This window comes from Acanthaster planci, linkage group LG06 (genome assembly GCF_054643075.1).
Source record: "Acanthaster planci isolate LZ-2023a linkage group LG06, COTS_SCS, whole genome shotgun sequence".
NCBI classification, from domain to species: Eukaryota; Metazoa; Echinodermata; class Asteroidea; order Valvatida; family Acanthasteridae; genus Acanthaster; species Acanthaster planci.
The window spans coordinates 9,341,021-9,361,069 of record NC_141782.1 but is presented as its reverse complement, the minus strand read 5'-3'; the positions used below and the strand labels follow the sequence as shown (position 1 = coordinate 9,361,069).

General features: G+C 40.2%; 2 protein-coding genes across 2 annotated transcripts; one reads left to right on the top strand and one right to left on the bottom strand.

Annotated features, from left to right (window-relative positions):
* The first annotated feature begins 1,406 nt into the window (after positions 1-1,406).
* LOC110975721 (SHC SH2 domain-binding protein 1-like) lies at positions 1,407-10,066 on the top strand. Its single transcript, XM_022228438.2, has 10 exons — positions 1,407-2,083; positions 2,655-2,780; positions 2,944-3,038; positions 3,323-3,421; positions 4,450-5,094; positions 5,665-5,797; positions 6,583-6,736; positions 7,145-7,410; positions 7,769-7,888; positions 8,858-10,066. Exons 1-10 carry the CDS (start codon positions 1,565-1,567, stop codon positions 9,113-9,115), a joined length of 2,415 nt encoding a protein of 804 aa, XP_022084130.2. The 5' UTR covers positions 1,407-1,564; the 3' UTR covers positions 9,116-10,066.
* A 139-nt stretch (positions 10,067-10,205) lies between these two features.
* LOC110975614 (alkaline ceramidase 2-like) lies at positions 10,206-14,444 on the bottom strand. Its single transcript, XM_022228213.2, has 4 exons — positions 14,138-14,444; positions 13,126-13,382; positions 12,147-12,284; positions 10,206-11,565 (listed from the first exon to the last, which is right to left on the bottom strand). Exons 1-4 carry the CDS (start codon positions 14,228-14,230, stop codon positions 11,229-11,231), a joined length of 825 nt encoding a protein of 274 aa, XP_022083905.1. The 5' UTR covers positions 14,231-14,444; the 3' UTR covers positions 10,206-11,228.
* Between the last annotated feature and the right edge of the window lie 5,605 nt (positions 14,445-20,049).

Here is a 20,049-nt window from a genome sequence, read left to right as displayed (position 1 = left end):
GATACGGCTTCAGCTTGTGCCCCAGAAATGTTTTCAAAATGTACGGTTAAAGAAAAGAAATACACCCAGACTTATGGCTTAAAAATACTCGGGGATATGTCTGGCGTACAAAACTAAGCGGTATCGAGGGATGGGGTCTTAATCCACGGGACGAATTCTCAAAAAATAATCCAATGTGAAAATGATAACAAGGTTTAGAAACCTCATCTGCTCGAAGTGACAGGAGAGGGCGCCCTGACAACATTATCATGTGGTTGTGTGATCGACACACCTTTTGAAGGCGTGGCTCGCGATTTGTTTTTGGTTTGAGCATTAATGTGCAGGAGTCATTGATTTAATTTCAGCGCTCATTGTGGAAATAATCAAAGAGTAATCGCCAAACTTTATGATTCCGGAAAGAATATTTGGGTCTGAGGAATAGCTCAATCATGTTTAGGTTGTCTGTGGCTGTCAGTTATGATATAACAGAAATAGAACAGTTCTAAAAACCACATCAGAGAAAACGAAGATGCAAACTGGTTCTCTAATAATAATGGGACCAAAATCATGTTCAAGATTTTGAATTCCAAAATTAATTACTAGCACAGGGTCTCCTTCTTGGTAACGAGCGTGTCTTAGTGATAAAAAATTCTTGGCTGAGGATGCTCACATAACCTCTTGGCCTATACTACTTATCTTCAAGAGCACAGTCCCCTGCACCCCAGCCCCCAAAGCTCCACCCATCCCCCTCAATTATCTACTCAAAGATTATACGATTCATTGTTCATTCAAACAACCCCAATGCACCATGCATACACTTAAATAGATTTTTTTTTTCGGATCAAAGGTTAGACGAAGCAATGTTGGAGGATGGAATCATAACGATAATGGCGAATTTGCTTCGAGGTCAACCCATTTTTGTTCGCGAAAAAAATGAAACCTACTACAGAATAACGGACGCCTTTCCAGCTGTGTGAACACTCAAGCTGAAGGTGATTTCGTAACCGTTCTCGACACTGCTACTGCGAAATCGACGACGACTAAAAAATTCAAAATAGGCCAATGATACAACCTAGATTCAGTGTTAGTCATGTCTCCAGCATTATTAATCCAGAATCCTTTTTTGGGGGGGGGATTTTTTGGGGGGGGTTGCAAAATGTTTCTTTCCGTAGAATTTTTCCAGCCAACCTTCAAGTTATACAGCCTTTCCCGAGGAGTGATGCCACGTTCTAGGGCTTTTACACGCTGCAAATGGGTGATGGGTGTGTTCTCCTCCGTTTCCCCTTCTGTCCTTGCTGATGCTATATCGACGAGCGTAAGTTAACAGTCTTCTACTAAATATGTATTTTAAAACGCCCTTATCGTAAAGCTTTGGCAAACGTACTCAGAACGGGCACAGGGCGCCCTCTACTACGCTGAACAATATTTTGGTAACACGCGGTCGAAGTTGTGGTAACGATTGCACGGCAGGCCGGCTGCTTATGCTTCACGTGGGGTCTCTTTGACAGTGAGGCTAAGTTAAATCCTTCTCTTCAATGATTCAACATGAGTGGACACCATACATGTTCATAGGGCTATTGTCAAAATGTCCTCAGGTGTGTCTGAAATATTGGTCTCAGACGATGTCCAGGACCTCAACATCCCTGCGAAGAGACAGAAGATCTGTTACGATGTCGATGATTCAGATTTTGACAATCCGCCTGGCGCAAAGAACGGCAATAAAAGAGGAGACACGACGCCCATTAATAAATGGCGGGAAATTCAAGATGTCCACAGGCCCGACGTGTCACCAAACAAAGTTGCGGAAAGCTTGTTTGTTGACAAGAATGTTCCAAAGCCAGTTAACCATGTAAATGAGGATGACCCAGGCCGCACTGATGACGACTTCCGACTACCAGCCTTGAAGATGCCGGAGGTTTTCGATTTTTCGAGTCTGAGCTACGAAGATCGGCGTGATGGCATCTTGAAGATTTTGTTGTACCACAAACCACATCACGACGTCCAGCAAACATTTGCCTACTATGTTGCCGATAACACGTCAGAGCTGAGGGGTTATCAAGCCGTATGGCGATCAGTGGATCTTGCTTGTGACTTGCTGGTTCAGGTAGCATGGCCAACTGTGGGGTTTTGGTTTCTGCATGCTGTTTCATTGAAAATTTACTGTACAAATGAATATGGGGGAGCTTGTGTAGCCTACATGAACGAAAAGTAAAAACAAACTGATGAAGTAGGTGTACATGTATTTACCCAAATTCTTTCCAGAATCATGCCCGAAAAGTTATTTTATGCTATACTTACAACTTTTTTTCTCGTTTGCAGAAGAATGTTCAGAAATGTGAACGCAAGTTTAAAATTAAGGCAAAATTGCTAAAGAGCAAGGACATAGTAATTCTTCGGTTACGAGCCATAATTTTTTTCATTTTTTTTATGATTCACGTCTTTCAGACATAGTGAAATGAGTTTTACACCCAGGACAGGAATTTCATGTTTACCCGTTCAAGTATTCTCAAGAGTAGGATGGGATCAGCAAATGAGTGTTCTTGTACACTTCTGAAAAATGATGAAAAAGTGGACGGTTCCCAAAGAATTAGTTACAGAAATTGTTTGCAAAGGGACAGCCTTTCTCAATCACTCCTGTAAACTTAGATTTGTTAAATTTTTTTTGAATTGTCCAGATGGATGTAGTGCTACGGGAGTCGTTTCCAATCATGATGACTGTGGAGAAAGCCGAGCCATTCTGTTGCCTCCCAGGTTCCACCAGTGTTTCTGTCACGGAGGAACAAGTCAATTCTTACCTGAAGGTAATTTTCTTGGGTGAAGGAAGCCCTTCAAAATTACCTGGACCATCGTATATAATAAGGTGTAAATAGAGCACAGGTTAAAATGAAAGTACAAGTTTCAAGCACTACAACATTGTCTTTTTTTCTTTAGCAAGCTCAGTTTGCAAAAATCTTCCTTCTGTAGGATCACAACTACAAAGTGAATGTAATAGAGTTGTTCCCAGTCCATGTTGACTCTGGCGACATCGATGAGGCGGCATTGGTTGTAGAACACACAAGGTACTAAATATGTAAATTAACCAATCTGAATTCAAGTCACAAGCCATTTTAATCAACTGTAGTAAAAAAGCATTCCTTCAGCTTGTTACTGTAGGCCTACTTACATGTATCACTGGTCTTGTGCCTGATCTTGACTAGTGCTGATGAAAGACGGGGAAAACATTTTCATTTCACAGGTCAAACATAAGGCCCTCTTTATTGCAGGGATAAAAGTGTGTCTTGAAAATTTCTATTTTATTTTTATCTCTTTAAATCAACATTGAATGGCAACTTCACTCTCACAGGTTTTTCTTCACCTACATATGGCGTCTCAGTGACGTTTTCAACTTCATGTATGGAATTCGCAAGTTTGTCCAACACCATTTCCAACCAAGATTGAAACTGTAAGATATGAACTTGTATTATCAGATGGTAACTAAATTTGCATAGTTTAGCCGGCCTATTCCAATGTGAGACTGCCCACCTCACTCATTTTGGTGGCCACCTCAGCCTTTCTTGGGGGCAATGTTGCCCATTCGTGCTAAACAAGAAAAGAAAAATCTGAGTAAAAATAACTGAAATGCAAGAATTTAGAGGAATGTTTTACCTTCAGATTATTCTGGCGAAGAAGGCCACGGAATGCATGATTGATTTATTTGAAGGACCATGACATCATAAACACTACTTTGAGGAGATGCCATAATTGCAGTACCATTGTCACTCTCGTGCCCATTCTTAAGCTTAATGTATAGGTGTTGGTCAAAAAGGCACGTGATGTATTTGTAAAACATGGTTTGTATTTCATGGTTAGGACAAGGGCTGCACCACCGCAGTAGGCTAATGGCTTCTAATTTTGATTTTGGAATTAAACTATGGCCGATATTTTAGGCCCTGTTGGTACGTGTATGGTTAAAATATCTCTCATTTGCTGCAGGCCATTGTGTTAATGTATTTTGATTCTTGTTTTTTGCCACCTTAATCTCATCAGGGGGAGCCTCAATCTCAATATCAGGGAGATAATGGTTTGATATTATCTGTGAAACTTTGTTAATGGAACTTGGCACAAGTACATTTTTGGTCCTTGCAGAAGGTTTGATTTAGGAAGCACAAGGACTGACTTAGCTTTGAGTTTCAACTCAGACCTGATTATCCTGGTATTTAAAGATGTAATAGTTTCACTGAAAAACACCTATTAAAGTGCACAAATATGAGCATCAAGTATGGATTTCGTCTGGATGGACCAGTGCTACTAGCTGATCATAAAACCATAACAGAAAGTTCAGAGATATTTACACTGATTTATTCCTCTCTTATGAAGAAGTTCCTCACTTTTTCTTGTCCAGGGTAATCACAATTACATTCAGATGTTTTGTGGAGCCAACTATATGTTTTGCAACCAATTCACTGAATACATGACTCCTCTTATTTGCAGATATTTTGATGTCATGGAGAAAAATGTCTCCCCTGGACTAACACTCAAGTACCAGAACACTATAACAGAATACCAGACAAAGTTCCGAGTGCTCCGCAAAAAGCAAGACTACATAGAAAAGTATGATGAAGTTGGGTACAGTGACACAGACAGTGACAGTGACAAGGATGTTGACCATAATGTTAGCAGAGACAAAGACACAAGTGAAAAGAGTGGGGACAATAAAAAGGATGCTGACAGGCAGAATTGTAACAGTGACAAGGACAATGGCAATACATGTCATACTGATAAAGTTATGGACAGTGACATACGGGTAGAGATTGATGAGCAAGACCAGGGCATTTCCATCGAGAGTGACAAGAACCTAGTCTATGTGGACATGGATGACAGTGACAAACATAAGGAGGACATTGACAGTTTTGGTGACAAAGAGCAAAAGAGTGACCAAGGTGAGCTTGGGGACCACAGCAATAACGGCAAATGTGGCGACATCTCCAAAATGAGGGATAATGACCAGGACAGCCAAACCAGTGACCTTCCTACAAAGACGTTGCCTGAGCTAGAAGTCTACAAGATGGCACAACTGTGGAAGGATATTGAGATTCTGGAAGGAGATTTGGAAATGATGGAGAACCCTGTAATGAGGTGAAACAGGTGTTCTTAGGCTGTGCATCAGAATCACTTGGTTGGCAATAAAGCATTCATCAACAGTGTGTTAACCAACAGTTAGATTGTAAACTCATGTCATAGATGTTTTTCCTCGTCTAGTAATTTGAATCCAAAATTAAATTGTCTTAATGCCTGAATCCATTGGGATATTCTCTCCATATACGATACATTATTTTTGGATTAGTAAAAAGGATTTTTTGTTTTGTGTCATAGGGTGGATGATTTTTGATAACATCCGACTCTTGCCGGTGTTATTCATTCCAAACGGTGGTGCACACTGCAGTTTATATCTCAAATGAAAAATATATGAACTAAAACTCAACACCATGGCTACTTGAACCTTTCTCTATTTTCCACTTTGAAGCAAGGGTTCCTTATTTGTTTTGACCCCCAATTTATGCTTAATCAAATTGTCCATTTAACTTTGATGGAAATTGATGGTTTCTTTCCGTGAATTTTTTATATCCATCACAAGAATGCCCTTTTTAATGCATATTTTACGGCCCTTCAGAAAAGGACTTCTAGTGCCCTGTCACTCTTTTTCAGGCACCTGATGGAGATTCCTAGGGGTGACGTGGAATGGAAGCTGAAGTCGGCTGTGGAGAGTCGTCAAACGCGATGCCACAAGGAGCCAGTAACACACATTGTTGCTGAGAAAATTACTCTTGGCATGATGCAGGTTGGTATTGCTAAATTGATTATCCAGCTTCAGGGTGGAAAATTTTTGTCTACATTAAAATTTGGAATTGCAGAACACCACTATATTCAATTTCCCATTGTTTGCCTTTCCATGCCTTTCTTTCATTGGATAGCTTTTCTTTGCCATACACTTTTCGAAGTGTGCTTCAGAATACATACATGTCTATATGTTTGGAGTGATTGGTCGAGATGCATGATTGCTCAATCTTAGTGAAAGAAGTCAATCTTTAATTTATATTATACGATTTGCCAACAATTCAACATCAGCCAATCATTTTTGTTCTAATTTACGGTTGAGAAATATTGTTTCAAAAAAAGAGCAGTAAAGTTGCAGATTTCATACAGGGTTGACCAATTGCACAGATTGGGCCCGTTGCGCAGATCGGCAAATTGCACCCAATGTTACTGATTCGCAAAGCAGTGATGAGTCCCCTGCCCAAAATTAATTCTATGTTACAGTCGACCCTTGTTATAAAGAATACTATTAAAAACAAAATACTCTTATAAAGAACAAATTTTGAGAATTCTTGTTTTTCCTTCTTTTCCACTCCCCTTTGTGAAAATGAGGGAGTCAACTGTAACTGTTATGATTCCTTTCTCAGTTGTTTTTTGACCTGAGTACTTCCCAACGTATCCATGAAGTGGGCTCACAATAATGCCTGCACTTGTGGCATTATATCCTAATCGGATCTCTTTAAACATCTGTGAATAATTGTTTTCAACTAAGCAATTCGACAACCCCACCCCCCAAAAAATCTGTCATAGGACCTTCAGCTGCCTGAGGAGACAGTAGTAGAGACGCATGCCACACCCGCGTCAGCTGTAGCCAGTTGCTATGACGATGACACTATTCTCATTCTGCCCGGGACCTACCCTGGAGACGGTCTCAATAGCATTGTACGGTCTGTCACAATAAGAGGTAATATTGAGTTGGATTTACAAATCCGTAAGTCCTTCTCTTTAGCAGTTGTTAAGTTAAGGAACATTTATGACCCAACCTGACAAAAGGAGTCACAACAATGCATGTAGCCCATTGTTTGGCATGCACATGGGTGTATCCACTACGAACACAGGGCGAGGGCTCCCCATTTTTCTGTTTTCTCTGAATGACGTATTTTACATTCAGAATTCACATCTTTGTATGAACAGAAAAAAGCATGTTTAAGTTTGTAATATTTGAGCTCTGAAGACAAATGACACTACATTCAATCTGGATGTTTCCGCATTTATTTGAACAGACAAAATCAGAGAAAACATGTTTTCCTTAGAGGTGCTCTTTATGAGCAGTTTTACTGGCCAATTAGAAATATAAATGAGTTGTTGTTAGGTATTGGAGGTCCAGAGGATGTTGTGATCGTCAGCAAGTGTCGAGATCCTGAAGATGACTTGTTTGTAGGCTGTTGTGGTCGCAGTCTCTCCATGAGCAACATGACCTTCATCGATCAGAGTGACTCCACCCACTTTAGGGGACTCCTTGAGGTGGTCTCTGGGTCAACACAACTGACCAACTGCCGGTTTCTCTGCAGTTCCACTGGAGTGGTTGTAACCCATTGTCATCTGGATATCCAAGACTGTGAAATCTACGGAGCTCAGGTAAGTGCATTCTTGTTCATAGAAGAGTTGTGCAAAATTCTTCAATCTATGCCAACAGAAAACACTATTAGTCCTTTCCTTCACAAATATTTATATGTACATGTCCAAAAAATGCCTTTATATCAGGTAAATGTTCTCACGAGTTACCCACTGAAAATCGGGATTTTAAAAGAAATAATTCGGGATTTAAAAAGTATTGTACACTTGACACAATATAATCAGACATTCACAAAATCATGGGAATGCTGTGGCAAACTGAGAGGAAATGTTTCCATTTTATAGAGTGTAGAAAAACATTTAGAATTCATTGAGAGCTTTCTAAAAACCAAAGTGGCATGATTTTTTTTTCACCAACCAGGCCCCAGGCCTCCATGCATTCCAAGGATCCAAACTCCACGTGAAAGGCTGCTACATCCATGATTGCGGCAAGGGCAGCGAGACGGTAATGGCGGAGGATATGTGCGGAGTCCGTATCGATGTATGTTTCCCTGTGATCTACCCAAAGTACAGAAGTTACTTTAAAGTTGGTCATGCAGTGGTGAACACTGGGCACTGGTGGATTTCAGCTTTTGGCGATAGTTCATGGCTGTGTGATGTTTGTGCATTAAGCAAGCTTAACAGACTGGTGTGACAGTCATGTGTGAACTGGCCCAATCATGAAATGTTAGGTCAATCTCCATATCAAAGTTCAGTCATCTGACCTCTGTAACGACGTTGTCTGGGTCTTTCGGGGACTGGTTGCATTTGCTTTAGCACAAAAATATAAATTGCATTTCGAAATATCTCACATCAATTTTTCATGCAACCAACATGTCATGTGAAAAGAGGCCTTTACTCAGGAGAAGGGAGGGAGAAGTTATCATTTCCCACCTGAGTTGCTTATATCGAGTCATAGCCAATCAGCAGCCACTGTTCTGGGCTTGTCTTGTGTTGGTGTTAAATACCTCTGAAACCAACAGGTTGTTTTTAACATCCTGGTGAATGTATGTGCCCTAAAGATTGAGTAATGCTTGCTGTATGAGCCAAGGTGTTGTACGTGATACACCATTGCAGATGGAACATTTCTCGTGATTGTCTAGTTTTAATTCCCGACCTTTGATCCTTCTTATTTATTCTTTTGTAGTTTAGATATTTTGGTCAGACATTTCTGTATATTTCACCTCCCAAAGGTCACTTACCTGGGCTCACTGTATTTCCTAACTAACAGCGATTGAAATATTTGTCTCTAAAGAAAACATCTCCCAAGTATTGCTTTGTTGCATAATGATTTGAAAATTAACACAGATGAGACAAAATTAGGCCAAACTTTCTTGAAAGTCTTCATCGCTTGGAAATCATGTAAGTCAAGTTCTCAGTAATGTTTTGTAATCCCTCTTTTGTTATTGGCAGTGTAAACTGAACCCCTTCATTTGCAAAACAATAGGGATTTGTTTCTTATTCATCACAGTCCCTACAACAGCTGGAACGAAAAGTTCCCAGAAGCAGTACATCAGTGAACATCCAAGGCTGTAAGATTCAACGCAGCGCTGGACCGGGGCTTCTACTCAAGATTTACTCTTTGGACAAACAAGAGGTGGCAAAGACTACTGACCTCAGTGACCTTTGCTCTCTGACCTGCCGTGACCTTCAGGTCACTGACAATGATTTCAGTGGAAATGCCATGGGTGTGGCTATGATAACATACTATAAATTAAAAGAATGGTGATTACAAAACAAGACTAACAATTAAAAAAGTAACTCGAAAAAAAATACTCTGTAATTGTTCCAAATTTATTGCATTTTCTTGCAGTTATTGATAGCATGTTTAGGAGCTCATGAATGATATAAAATATGTTCTTAATAGATTTATAGCTTTATTGTTCAGAGAAATAATGATAAATGTGGAACAACAGTTTGATACAACCATTTTGCCAGGCGAAAACAGTGATTGAATTTGCAGATACTCACCCCCATAAAAAGTGGAAAAATAATTCATAAAAGGTGCAAATATTACTCACAAACAGTGTAAAGAGGAACAAACAAATTTACGTAAATAACAAGCAGTCTAACCCCCCGCCAGAGTTTAAGAAGCCATTACTAGGATGGTCTGACCAGACCAACAGGCAGGTGATATGCATACGTCCTTCACACTTCAGGTGTACCTTTCCAAAATGTACACTTCAAGGGGTAAAGGTGTGAACTAGCATTCGAGTGAATTTCACTGTAGGAATGTCATCTCCTTGGCAAATTTACTGCTGCATTTGAAGATTTTGACAAGAAATCATGTACTTCGACAGAAAGTAGATGCAGCAATCTTGCTGCTTACTCAAAGTTGCTCAAAGGTGTGGCTTAAGCTATCAGTTTATATTTACTGAAACCCCGCCGTTTTGTCATGGCATGTCTGGTTTGGGGTTTCAGGTTTCTGCAACGTTTCAAATGTACACTTGCATTCTAAAAAGGAAAACACAGACACACACTCAGAAAAAAACCAGAGCAACTCTTGCTGTATGTTTGAAAGTAAATTAAACTCGAGTCTTTTGGACGTGCACGGTATAAGCTCTTTATGAAGTACATCTGTGTTGATAGAAACGAATGACTTTATTTTGGTTGAAATATTTCGTTTGTCAGATCGTTGAAATTGTGAAAAACTTTCAATAAAAACTCTCCAAAACTTGAACATGTATTAATGTCCGAGTTGTCCTTGCTGCATTGATGAAATTTAAGAATGTATGAATACTTTTTAGTTGCACACGATAACTTTTTTGGGAGGGGGAGGACACGAATGTAAATTTTGACTTCTCTGTGGAAAATACATATCTTTCAAGTTTCACACAGGATTCTGGAACTTATAATAACGAGCTTTGTTGCTGGATACTTTTGATACTTATGTAATTCATAATCATATGAATAAACCAAGGATGAATATATATCAGATATAGGCTTAATGGATTTAACTAAAAATAAAACTCGTGTGACAGTCAAATCTAACTACGGTGCCGTAAGAATGTATTTAACATTATTTTTGCGTATTAAAAACAAAACCAGTTTGCATAAATACATGTGTTTCAATACGTATAAAAACCTCTTCACTTCGGAGACGTATTAATTATCGCCTCACACACAATATATATATTTTTTTCTCGAACATACGTGAACTTGAAACTCGCGTACGTACTCGATACTGTCACGTACATGCACTTACGTGGTAGTTTTAGCGTCACGCACGGACGTGACAGTTTCACGTACGTGCCTGTCAGCTTCATGTACGTATGTGATAGTTTCACCTACTTGCGAAAAATCTATTACGTGCGTACGCAGAAAATATTGCTTTTTTATTCGAGATTTTATTCTTCAATGCGTATATCGTGCTGTCATCCGAGACAACTGTTACCCACTGTGGACTTCTGTCATGCCCTTCATTAAACATCACCTTCATGTCCCTTGAGTTTCCACAACATTCCCCTGGGGGTTTGGATCAAATTCCTTTTCTTTTTGCTCCCAAAAGCCTATGAAACTTTTATTTGTATTTATATAGGTCCTCATGTCACACACCAAATACCGGACCACTAATGAAAAATCCCCTTTTATTTTCAAACTGAGACTGAGTTCTCCCATACATCAAAATATATGATCAAAGGAATTATAATGAGAGTGCCTAACCAGGATTGAAGAAAACCCGATTTGAAGTTGAACTGCCGGTATCGAATCTTACAAAATAGCCTACGCATCTTAAGCTAGACTTGCTTACGGTGTGCAACGAAACTATGATTTATTTTGCTCATGAAGACAAAATGTTTGACCCAAAGGGACTTTTACCCAGATCCCATCACAAAGGCTTGCTACAAACCCTTGTTCATGTGTTCATCTTCGTAAGGATTGCTCATTAGAGCAATGTACGGCAAACCGAATTTGAAATTGGCGACGCTGTCGTTGGGCCAGTAACGTAGCACAGGCCCCAGCTCGACACATTCGCTCGTAGCGTCGAAGTAGGCAAAGAGAACCACGGAGTAGTAACAAGCCACCAAGCTGAAGACATGCCAGAAGCTGTGGAGGTAGGGGAAAGACACAAAGAGCCAGAAATCGCACAGGGTGCGATCGGCAATCCAGCAGGCAATGGAGATTCCCCACATGATGGCATCGGCTCGAAATATTTGGTCTACTCGCTGATTCTTCAACCTGAATTTAACCAGATTTTATCAAATGACAATGAATATATCAGGTAACATTTTGTACAATTTAATAAGTGCTTGAACCTTTTTGGTCGATTAAATGCACGCAACAAAACAGAATATAAGTATCACTCACCTAACGCTCACCGTTGCTACGGTCAAGGTGGTCAGAGCACCCGTCTAATTAATACTCTAAACTGAAGGTTGATTTTACAGTTGCAATTTTCGCACGACCATACTACTGGCCGAAAATACACTCATTGATAGGCCTCCTACAAAACTTCTGAGCGGGGGTGGGGGTGGATGGGGCCACTTTCCCCGTTGGCTGGGACTCTTACCCCCTTTACCCCGTCTATGCACCACTATACACCACTGATACAATGTACATGTAGACCTACCCAATTTTCTGCATGGTTGCCACCTCCGTGTCATTACCCAACCCTGATTCTGTACCTGGGAATTAATTCCACGAATAAAAACCGAGAAAGCAATCGTCACCCCCTGTCCTCAAAGTTCCCCATTCCCCTAATGCAGACAATGAAGAAGATGACTTGCTCTTCTTTGAATCGCTTATCATCTTCCTCTTACCTTTTAAGCTCAAGATTAGCCGTCCAGAATCCCGGAACGACGAAGGCTAGAAGTAAGAACGAGTTGAACCACGGCTTGATGAAAGCAAGCATCGTCCCGCAAAGCGTTAATGCAAACACCATTCTGCGGAAAAGCTTTCTGAAAATAATGCAAATTTTAAACACCTACTGTATAAAAATTTAATAAAAATTTAAACAAACACTCTTTTAAACAGTGCACATAAAAAACCTTCTTTCAAATGTTAATTAAACAAGGTTGTCTAAATGTTAGATATCTATTTAAATATGTTATTATTTTATGTTCCCAGTCGCGCTGTTTGAAAGTTAAACAACACTCGTCAATATTTGAGCAAGGATGTTCATGATGAGCTCTATTTAAACAGCTTTTGTTTGAAATACTTTTACCTTTTATATATAGTTTCACCTCTTGTTAGTTACTTCACTGGTATTTCATTGTCTGACAGTCTCGTTTTATCAAAGACGATTTATGGAGCAAAATTTACATACTCGTATGGTTTACCGCTCGAGCGATTTTAAAAGCTTTACTTGAACTTCGCCAGACAACCAGCACCGGGGTAGACAGCTAATTCATTAATTTTGGTGACTTCCAAGGTGTTTCCGAGGTCACATGTTTGTATATGTCTTTCTTGAATCTTTGCATATTTCCTCTTTTTGAAGAACTAAAAAACGATCGTTGTCGGGATAGGCAGAATGTCCACCATAATAGAAAATGAGAACCTCACAAAGCAGTTTGCGTGCATATTAATGTATCCTTCGGTTTTCTGCTTTACCTCGAATATATCCGAAAATGAATCCTCCAAATTGTCAACCGTAAACCGTAACTGTGCGGACGGGGACATTATGTACGTGTACATTTTCACTCGTTTAACACTGGACTTTAAGATTGTAACCATCTTGTTTTTGAGTGGAGCTATATGCGATACTGTTAGCGTTCATACACGAGATATTACTGCACATACCTGTCTCCCTTCAGTACCCTGGGATAGTATCTCCTCGGAAACCAGAGTCCCGCCCCTAGGGACAACGCCCACAAAATGGCCACCTCATCTAGCAATTGCCCGACCAGACTTAAAGTGCAGTGGAAGTACGCGGAAAACGCCCCAACCACCATCAGCAAAACCCACATCAGTTTTATATAGGGATTGATGCAACGGGCGTACTCCTTACAGAGCATCCACATGATGGGCGGGAACACAAAGAAGACAGCGTTACTAACCTGGAGCAAGAAGAACAAGGGAATCAGTGGCGATTGTAAACTTAAATAAACTGATATCTAGTTTTGTTAACCAGTGGTTCACGGTGGGGGTGAAATGGGGGGGGGACCGGGGTGCAACTTTGGGGAGGGGGCACTGAAAGCAAAATAAAGTACAGCTTGTATATATGTTGTACATGTATACAGATTTCATATGGGCATTAGGGGAGTACCCACTGCTTTACGCTGTTGCTTCAACACGGAATTTAAAGAATTCGAACAAACTACTTTTTAAAATATGAACGGAATGTTAAAACGGAGATGTCTTATAGACAACGAAGAATATACTTTTGACTTGTCAAGAGTCGTCTCAGAAATAACGGCATTGGCGAGGATCAAATGTATAGGTGGGCGGACCATATAATGTGGATAGAAATATGTCACACCAACTTTTAGTTTTACAATTTCACGAGCAACGCCGAAATTTTAGACCACAAATGCAGAAAAGTACACCGATGAAAAGGTTGATTTTAGAGCGAATAATAAGGATATTAACGATACACTCTTACACTGCTTGCTACCAGTCAAGGAGATGGTCACATCATTAGAATAAGATTGTTTTGGCAGGAAACACAGATATTTTCAATTTGACCTTATACTCAAATTTGAAGCTAAAAAAGTCACATTTTTCATATTCCAAGGCACTCCCATTTTCAGATAAAGACTAAATATTTCAAAGATAACCCAATTAATGTTCAAGCAAATGTAAACCTACTTACAGTGTTGTAAAATTCAGCCACAAATGGAGAAATGGAGTAGTTATCCTCGCACCAATCAACATCAGCACTGCCCCAACTCATTCCCTTAAGCATCGTTGAATCTAAATCGTTTTAAGATATGTTGAAGATGATTTTGTAAACAAAATAAGGCAACCGTAGTTATGGTTAAGGATGAACTGGAAATATAACATTCACAGATTAAAGGTAAACTGGTGAAAATAGAAAAATGGATAAGATCCGACTGCTGTCAGTGGCGTTTGCTTCAATAATGCCATCAGTAAAACCGCTTGGCTTGACCAAAGCCGGCCGTTGCTTTGACGTTGCATCGATCGGGTTTACGTTCCTGAATTCGCTACATTGATTCCTGTATCTTATGGACAATCATCCTGGTTAGCTCGCACAATAGATGTCAGGATACCACATTACGTCAAAGAGAATCGAAGTCCATTCGTTCACGAATCTACAGTTCCGAGTCTGCACGCAGAGAACCGGCAGTCCCGAGTTCTTGTCACTCTCACTGGTAATTCTGTGATGGGTAAACACATAACGTTGTTCCGTTCATTCACATGTACATGTACAAGGCTCTCTGGCGTATTTAGCACGACCAAACCTGACGGCATTGTATCAAAGAAAGCTTTCTATTCCAATAATTACCTAATGCTTTGTAAACAATTGTTTAATTGAAAAATACTTTTTGCTTGCTTTGCCTACTGGATTTTATTTTACGTTTTTGTAACAGAGTGTAGGCCCACAATTGGAATGATGATACTGTCATGCAGGCCCCTTGTCAAATGTTTTAGTATGGCAAATAATCTCCATAATATTTACGTTCATGCACTTAATGCCCTGTCAACGTGATTTTTTTGGGGGGGGTTGGGTTTGGAATGCCTCATTACACCCTTCAGTTTCTGTTTATTTGACAGGTGGTTGTCAGAAACCTACCAGTGGAAGAACGTCCTTCCTGACGTGCCTGAGGACCCGAGTAGGTCTTGCCAAATAGTCTGCATGGGACATCACAAAGCAGTATATTCTCCTCGTGTTTCAGCTCTGGTGAAAGAAAAACCCTATTCCATAAAATATTCCAAAAAGATCTTGGCTTTCTCTCTTTTGTCGTTGAATTAGGTTCTACAAATAATGTTTGCGCGCATAAAACGACAAAAAGTAAGCAAGCACTTTCTGAACGTTAATACTCGGTCTTCACTGAATTTTGGACTTAAACTGAAGCTTTGCGTCGTGATTATACATGGAACACGACCATCATTTACCGGTGTTTATGCCTAATGATTACTACTGCAACCTACTGTCGACCCTTTTCAAACGCGCATTGGGTCGACAGATTTTGCACACTATGATTAGTCAACGCGTTGCAAAGTCATGGAGGCGCGTTGTTGTGAATCGCCCGATGTAAGACAGAGAGAGCAAGTTTGCTTTCCCATCGGCATTGTTGATCGACACTGGATAGTACGACAAAGTTGATCGGTCCCGTCTGAACCGGAGTAAGGTCCTAATGAATTTCGGCAGGTGGCCATAGTCACTTGTCGAGAATGAAATCTAGCTTAGTTTACCGTTTTTTCCTCTCTGTTTTTGTGCAATAAACCCTATTACTGCCGCAAGGTCAAGAAACTGAGGGACGAGAGCTGTATTATGGCATCATGAAATCGCTTGATTCGTTTGTGGCCCTCAACGACGCATTTCGATTTTTTAAATATTCTCTAAGCATTCTTGCTGTAGAACTGAACTCCCCAAATGGTTTTCTTAAAAATGCGAAGAGAAGCTACCACGTTAGTCATGACATTGATCTTCAAGATAAAGTAACTCGTGTTTTGGGTCTTCTGGCGTAGGCCTACAAGAAATTGGCAGCAGACCATTCTCATTTCAACTACAACTTGTATGGGCGGCCAAATATCACCTTGTGATTGGTGTTCGACCATCTTTTTCGTTCAAAATGTACATTTTTCCCTGACGAGGGCTGTAGTTTCGTTCAGTAGCAGACCCTACGTGTATCGAAGGGCGTCAATCCGTTTTGAAAAGTGTGTGCAAGCGTGTCATACATAGTGTGGACATCTGCACAAAAGAGGTCCACATAATGCAGGATTCGATGGCATTGTGCGGACTTGCACACGTCCACATAATGTTTTCCCCTCTCTGAAAAAAAAGGTTTAAGAGGCATATTAGGGTCTAGGTTATTTGAGGCAAAATGAAGAGGTAAAGTCCAGGAAATCATCATAAAAAATCCAGCTCGAAGGAGTTATCCTAGTTGGAGAAAAAGCAGCATTTTCCTCAAGTTTTCTTAACTACAGGAGAACAAAGGAATGTCCACACTTTACATGTATGTTTGTATGTGTGTTTCGAAATGTGGTGCCTTTTTAGAGACCCAGGAGAATGGGTCGAATAGGTCTCCACAAGGAATTTCTGAAGGTGTATAGGTCTCCACAAGGATTTCACGAAACTGATATTTGGCAATCGCTCAAGAGGAGAAATTTTTAATGCGTAACAATCCGTCGCAAGTTGAAGTGTTTCGAATGAGGAACATTCATGTCAAAATTTCAGTCCAGGAGAGTGATTCATGTTGAAATGGGAGCATTTGAAAACATCGTTTCACACGCGACACAGTTACACACTAATTTCGGTAAGTTGGTTTGAGTTTGTTTCTGCATTCAATTGGGGACCCTGAACAATAGAGGACAATAAGGTCCCCGATTGACAGAGGGTCCCCGATTGACAACTGTGTACAAAACATATGGGTGGTCTTCTAAAAAAGTTAAAGTACAAACAAAAGAGGAACAATAGGGGGTCCCCAGTTGCGGGCAAATACACACTTGTGTGTGTGTGTAGGAGTAGATTGCAACATGCATACTGAATACCATTAAGATCGTTAAGCTGAATACTTTTGACAGCCCAAAAGGGACAACCCTGCCTGACTTTTATGCCAAATTCAGCTGGAGTAACATGTATCTTGTCTTATCACTGTATTGGACCCGTGTCCAGAAAAATTCCAGAAAAACAGCGAGCAGCAGGATCACAACTTCTACCTTATTTCGCGGATATTTTGCTAACAAAAACTAATACGGATATGAAACTTATATCAATGATAGAGGGACATTCGCCCTTTGAGAAGCCACCAGTATTGCCAGATTTGGACAATTGTCAGGTATTTTATGATGGAAAATATTGAGCCATGTTTGCGCGGGCACAGGACCAATATTGTGCATGTATACGAAGCGGAAATTTCAGAAAAACAGCGAGCAGCAGGTTCACAACTTCTGCCTTCTTTCCCAGATATATTCCTAAATAAAACAAATATGGATATGAAACTTAGGTACATCAATGGATAGAAGGCCATTCGCCCTTACTGATGTAACCAAGATTGCCAGATTTAGACGAGTTTCAGGTCTATTCTGATCCAATAAATGGAGCTCTCTTAGCGCGGGAACAGGACCAAAAACGTGTAGACAAATGGAGAACTGACAAAAGTAGCAACCAGTAGGACAAGAACTCTATCGTATTATGTTTTCGTGTTATGGCACGAACTACACGTTTTATAGGCACCCACATACATGAATATATAAGGGTGCAGACCACTAATTCAGGTGAGAATTTCTGACCTGCTCATTAGCATTAAAAGTGCCCCCGCAGTATCTTTTGAAAACGGAGATTGTTTGGCCCCCAAAATGGTGAGATTGTGTAAATCGTCGCCAGGATCAACTCCCTGGGTCTTTGAGCTTTCATATGAGGGCAGAAGGGCTGAAAACTACGGTTGAAAAATGGTCCTAAGTGCCCCAGAAAGTTGAGGGTTGCCACTTGAAAAATGGCTGCAATCAGACTTCGGAAAAATCACTTTTTGGGGGGTGATTTTGTTTTGTGGGAATAGTTAAAAATGTAATTGGTTAACCCACAAAAAATTGAAAAGAAATTGAAAGATATGTGACCAGACAAGAATTTCATTTGTGTTTCAGAAATCTCAGAGATGTTGGCGCGCATGCTATTGGGCCCTGAACGGTGCTGATTTTACACTGTTTTCAATGGGGCTTGAATTAGTGGACAGGACCCATAATGTAGAGTGTACAATATGGCAGCTGCATGTCGAACCCCCAATCGGTGAGTCTGTTAGTTACTGTGTTATTTCACCATAAACCAACCATAAGTATTGTGACGTCGCACCCCTTCAGTGGGAGCAGGAGCTGCGAGGGCGCTGTCTTCTTCAGGTGTGCGACGCGGACGGCACGACCGGATCTTCACTGAGCGGCTAGAGACGCGTCTGTTGGGATGGAAGTATACCGTCCCGGTATTGGTTTTTAGGTGTACATGGGGTACTCTATTAGCTGTGTTTGCTAATAACTGTGGCGAGTGATTTCTAATGTCGAATAACTACTGGAATGGAGTCTACAAGAATCCGATAATTATGTATGGTTTAATATCAAGCTAGAGACGTGTCCATAAATCTCAACAAAGAGCTAATAATTTCATAACTACAACGAATGAGAATATGAAAGTTACATCAATAGAAAAAGGAACATACGACCTTTCAGATGCCACCAAGATTTGGAGATTTGAACAATTTTCAGGTCTTTTATGAGGCGATATATCTGGCCAACGTTCGACCAAACACGACCTGTAATGTCCAGACGAAGCTGGAATTCCAAAAAATAGCAATCAGCAAAACCAGAACCCCTGCTTTCTTTTGCTAACAATTTCATACTTAAAACAAATATGAATGTGAAACTTACATCAATGGAAAGAGGAACATACGACCTTTCAGATGCCACCACGATTTTTAGATTTGGACAATTTTCAGGTCTTTTATGAGGCGATAAATGTGGCCAACGTTCAAAGGGAGCACGACCTGTAATGTGCAGACAGACTGGGAATTACAGAAAAATAGCAAGCAGCAAAGCAGGAACCTATACCTTCTTTTGCTCATAATTTCATAACTACAACGAATATGAATATGAAACTTACATCAATAAAACAAAAAACATACGACCTTTCAGATGCCACCAACATTTGGAGATTGGAACAATTTTCAGTTCTTTTATGAGGCGATATATGTGGCCCACGTTCAAAGGGAGCACAACCTGTAATGTGCAGACAGAAGGGGAATCCAGAAAAATAGCAAGCAGCAAAGCAAGAACCTATACCTTCTTTTGTTCATAATTTCATAACTACAACGAATATGAATATGAAACTGACATCAATAGAAAGAGGAACATACGATCTTTTAGATGCCATCAGGATTTAAAAATTTGAACAATTTTCAGTTCTTTCATGAGGCGATATATCTGGCCAACGTTCGACCAAACACGACCGGTAATGTCCAGACGAAGCGGGAATTCCAAAAAATGGCAATCAGCAAAACCAGAACCCTGCCTTCTTTTGCTAATGATTTCATAACTACAACGAATATGAATATGAAACTTACATCAATAAAAACGGAACATACGACCTTTCACATGCCACCAGGATTTTGAGATTTGGACAATTTTCAGGTCTTTTATGAGGCGATAAATGTGGCCAATGTTCAAAGGGAGCACGACCTGTAATGTGCAGACAGACTGGGAATTCCAGAAAAATAGCAAGCAGCAAAGCAAGAACCTATACCTTCTTTTGTTCATAATTTCATAACTACATAATCTGGCCAACGTTGGACGGGAAAACGACCTGTAAATTGCAGACAGAGCGGGAATTCTGGAAAAAAGCAAGCAGCAAAACCAGAACCTCTACCCTCCTTTGCTAATAAATTCATAACTACAACGAATGATAATATGAAAGTTATATCAATGGAAAGAGGAACATACGACCTTTCAGATGCCACCAGGATTTGGAGATTTAGACAATATTCAGGTCTTTTATGAGGCGATATATGTGGCCAACGTTGAAAGGGAGCACAACCTGTTATGTGCAGACAGACTGGG